At 41.8% G+C, this 4,583-nt stretch overlaps 1 protein-coding gene across 1 annotated transcript in view; it reads right to left on the bottom strand.

Moving 5' to 3' along the window:
• Positions 1 to 491: 491 nt before the first annotated feature.
• FCHSD2 (FCH and double SH3 domains 2) overlaps positions 492 to 4,583 on the bottom strand; it is a gene marked incomplete at its 5' end in the record, with an annotated part of 36,808 nt that continues 32,716 nt past the window's right edge. The window contains one exon of the mRNA XM_014958905.1: positions 492 to 2,743. Coding sequence (XP_014814391.1) covers positions 2,660 to 2,743 — 84 coding nt within the window. The remainder of the gene's footprint in view (positions 2,744 to 4,583) is intronic.

Below are 4,583 nucleotides of genomic sequence, written 5' to 3'. Positions count from 1 at the left end.
TGGATATGAAGCAATTATTTCGCCAAGTGGAGCTTTGTTAGTGCTTCTTCATTTTTTGACACAATTTTGCTGCTCATATCAACACCACCTTAAAGCCATATTTAAAGATATTTAAGCACGTGTGTCAGTGTTCTCCTGGAGATTCAAATCTCCCTGTAAAAGCATCAACTAGAAAAATATCACCCAAGAAAAATTCACATTTTTATCCCCAAAAGCCAGGTTCTCCCCCAGTCCCTGGATTTCCACCCGCTTTCGCCACCGGCCGAGGGGCTGCTCTATCAAGGCAACGTCCCGGATTTTGGTTCCACTTTTTTTATTATTCAACTTTTTATACATAATAAATACAAACTTTTTACAGCCAATATAAAGAAAGCATTCGCAGCGATGCTTTCAGTGTACTGACGCTGTACACGATGATACGTCGAATACATGCCCTGTATGAAGAAATCATAGTTAAAAAGGAGGCATATTTTTACAACTTTTCTTCTGGGTTTTGTGTTTTTTTTTTTTTGCCTTTTTTTTTTTTTTTCCTTTTTAAATAAAATTAGCAGCTCTTACAGAAAATATTTTAAAATACAACTAAAAGAGACTTTAAATAACACTTTTCGGAATTTTTGAAAGTCCAGGTTATGAAGGACACAAGAAAAACTGGCCAAAGAAATGGAACGTGAACGTTATGGCAACTCTTGCTTTTCTCCTGCATTGGGAAGCTTTCGAAATTTTTGCGAAAACAGTTAAATCTTTTTTTTTTTTTCCTAAAAACTTATCTTTTTAAAATTTTTTTTAGTTTTTAAACTTAAGAATAAGTTCGATAAACACATAAAAAAAGACCTCGAACAGATCAACAGGACGAGAGAGGTGCAAAAGAATGAAAAATATGGAAAAGGCTTCACTCGGGAGAGTCAGCGGTTTCGGAAATGATCCAGGAATTATTTGCTTCCAACGGCTCCCGGTGCCAGATCCCCCCTCCCTGGAAAAGGAGATGGGGAAACACGGACATCTGGGAGACCCAGCCTGGGGTGGGATTTACCAGGATGTGCAAAATTTGTGATAAAATCTTGGTAGATGATTGATTTTTTTTGTTTTTTGCGCGCGCGTGTGTGTAAAAATGCAGCCTCAAAAAATAGCCCTTGTTAGTAAATTAAAAGTAGAAAACTCACTTCGAAAAAACCCATGAAGGCAGAAGAGAGCGTTTCACAGAACCCATGGAACAGCTCAAAAAAAAAAAAAAAACCCAACCTCGTGATGCTTTTGAACCGAAGCTTTGATCTGCTGGGAGATGGTTGAAAATAATAATTTCGTAAGCGCACCTCAAAAAAAACCTCTTTTCATCCAGTTTTTCCTTCTCCTCTGACCGTTCCCCTGTGACAGCTCCCCATTCCCTCCACCCTTTTCTTGCAAACGCCAACAACAAAAAACCAGAAAGCTTCCTTTTCCGAGGAATCTCCGATTGAAAAATGGAAGTTTTGACTTTTTTTTTTTTTCCTCTTTCTAAGAGTACTTTGAGGCCACGGTCCCGGCCACGAAGGTGGCCCCGAGCATCCGATGCGACAACTAAATAACGAGGGTAAATACTCTAAATGTCACCTCTAACTCTAGCCTGATGTGTTTGATGATGATGAAGATATACTGCTAACCTCGGGTAATAAAGTACACGGCAATAACTGGAATAAGAGTGACCCAAATACTTTAGAAATCAAAAAAAAAAACCAACCAAAAAACCCCCAAAATCTGCTAAAAAAAAAAAAAAAAAAAAAAAAAAAAAAAAAAAAAAGCAGCTCAATTTCCAGATCTAGACAAAAAAAATCTCACTTATTTTTCTACCAGTTGGTTTATGCTATGGGACAGGATGTTGCTACTAATTCAGCACCTCCATATTAGATACTCTATTACTAAATGTACTGCATAAATATTAATACAAAGAACATTTAGTTCTCTTTAACTGTTAATTATCCAAGAGGTGTGTGCATTAACGTCATCAACGCCGTATGATCCGCATCAGTTTTCCTTATCTCTAAGACTATTATTTTTCTTTTTTTTCTTTTTTTTTTTTTTTTCCTGCTTCTTCCTTTCTGCGAAGGGGATTAAAGAGGATCCAGCCTCTCCTTACACTTCTTGCTTCAGTTCCCTTTTTTTTTTTTTCACTCCACGAGCTCTGATTAATACCTAATCAGACAAGTTAACGCTACTTGAAGAATTGACAATCTTTTAACACATTCCTATGGCAACAGTAATATACTGTACTAACGCACGGGATGGAAATATGCTCTGACTTAAATCGCATGAATGAGGCTTTTTTTTTTGTGTTTTCTTTTCTTTTCCTCGGCCTCTGTAAAAAAATTGACCATTTGCAGCCAAGAGAGAAACCTGCTCCGAGGCAAATCTCCGCTCGCTGTCTGGCCCGTCTTGGTTTTTGTGCTAAGAGAGGAAGAATGATGTCTATAAATCAAAAAAACGACAGCCAAAAAAAAAAATTAAAAGGCACAAAATATTCATGACCCACCGGGGAAGGAATCCGCCGCGTCGCTGCCACAGAAAACCCTCCCCCATCTCTTGCTCTATTTAAAAGTCTTCATCATGCAAAGGTGCCTAAAAACGAGATTGACCAAATACCGCGTTTGGTCTTGATTGTAGCACTACTACTGAGCTAGTCCCATGGTTACACCAGAGTGATTTCCACGTCCTCGATCTTCTCCGTTGGCCGGCGATGATGCTGCGTTGGGGGTGGTGGAGCCGCTCGCACCTGAAACAGCCAAGAACCAGCCCATAATGATCAGAAACCCATCAACGCTTCAGAACTTGTCAACCCAAGAACTTCAGAACTTGATCAACCCATCAACGCTTCAGAACTTGGACAGAATAAACTGCAGCTTTGGGGGTTATACGTCAAGATGATGCAATTAGACAGATCGTTATTGAGATCAATACAACTGCGGTGAGTAACCTGCTGAGGTCAGGTCTAGTAGCCTCCAATTAAAGCCATCACAGACTCACAGAATAGTCAGGGTTGGAAGGGACAACCTGCTGAGGTCAGGTCTAGTAGCCTCCAGTTAAAGCCATCACAGACTCAGGGGGAGAACCTGTTTAGAAAGGCCTGGAGTGACAGGACGAGGGGCAATGGCTTCAAGCTGGAGGGGAACAGATTTAGACTGGAGATGAGGAGAGGGTTCTTCACTGTGAGGGTGGTGGAGCACTGGAACAGGTTGCCCAGGGAGGTGGTTGAGGCCCCATCCCTGGAGATATTCAAGGAGAAGCTCGACGAGGCCCTGGGCAACCTGGTCTAGTTGGGGGTGTCCCTGCTGACAGTAGGTAGGGAGGCAGGACAAGATGACCCTTGGAGGTCCCTTCTGGCCTGGACAATTCTATGATTCTATGAGATCATCCAGTCCAACCCCCTGCCAGAGCAGGGCCACCCAGAGCAGGTCCCACAGGAACGTGTCCAGGTGGGGTTTGAATGTCTCCAGAGACGGAGACTCCACCACCTCTCTGGGCAGCCTCTGCCAGGGCTCTGCCACCCTCACAGTAAAGAAGTTCCTCCTCGTGTTGAGATGGAACTACTTCTATTCAGCCTTTCTTTCTAGTCCCCTCATCCTCAAGGCTGTTCGTTATTAAATATCACCACTCTGGGGTGATTTTGCTCCAGGATGACCAGCATCCTGGAGCACAGGGCCAACGCACCGAGTGAAATAACTTATTTATTCTGCTCATACCCACGGATAATCCTGGGACGGACTCAAAGCCCCAAGTCCCTCAGCCTTTCCTTCTAGTCCCCTCATCCTCAAGGCTCTTCGTTATTAAATGTCACCACTCTGGGGTGAGTTTGCTCCAGGATGACCAGAAGCCACCACAGGGCAAACGCACTGAGTGAAATAACTTATTTATTCTGCTCGTACCCACGGATAATCCTGGGACAAACTTGGAACTTGACATCTGATGATGTCCTTGCCTGAGAACTACAAGAACATCTTGTTGGATCTAAGCAGCTTACTCATGTTTAATCAATCACTGACCCTAACGATATAAACCTGACATCTGATGCTATTTTTACACTCTGCCACATCAATAAAGTTATGATTGCTCCCGAGAAGAGATTATCTTCAGCGCGTTTCATGCAGGGTTTTTATCACCTGGTTTCAAAAGCCACCAGAGTGAGAAAGGAAAGCAGGGATTGAGGAGCAACACCAGGACAATTGTCCCAATATTTTCAAACCAGGTGTATTTCAAATGGCATATTAACAGAAATCTTTTTAATTAAGGCATGACACCGGAGTATTCTCTTGAAAAGGCATTAAACGGCAAGAAATTTGTGAAGAAAATACTAATTTACGGAATAGAGAAGCTGAATCGGTGTCTTTTTACAAGGGAATAAGATAATGTGAAACTTCTCTGTTCAGTAATTAAATTAAATTAAGTACTACCTCTGCCTCGTGTATGTCAATGAGTAAGGCCTGACTCACGGCCTACTGAAATATTCTCAATATAATTTTGGAATATCCCAAAGTGCTCTTTTTCTGCAGCCTCATTCATCAGGAATGGCAGGAAAATACAAATGTCTCTTAATATGCTTTGGCTGAGGACTTCAA

This window comes from Calidris pugnax, unplaced genomic scaffold (genome assembly GCF_001431845.1).
Source record: "Calidris pugnax isolate Ruff unplaced genomic scaffold, ASM143184v1 scaffold426, whole genome shotgun sequence".
NCBI lineage: Eukaryota > Metazoa > Chordata > Aves > Charadriiformes > Scolopacidae > Calidris > Calidris pugnax.
Note: the sequence above shows the minus strand (reverse complement) of the source record. Positions and strands in the feature narration are given on the sequence as shown.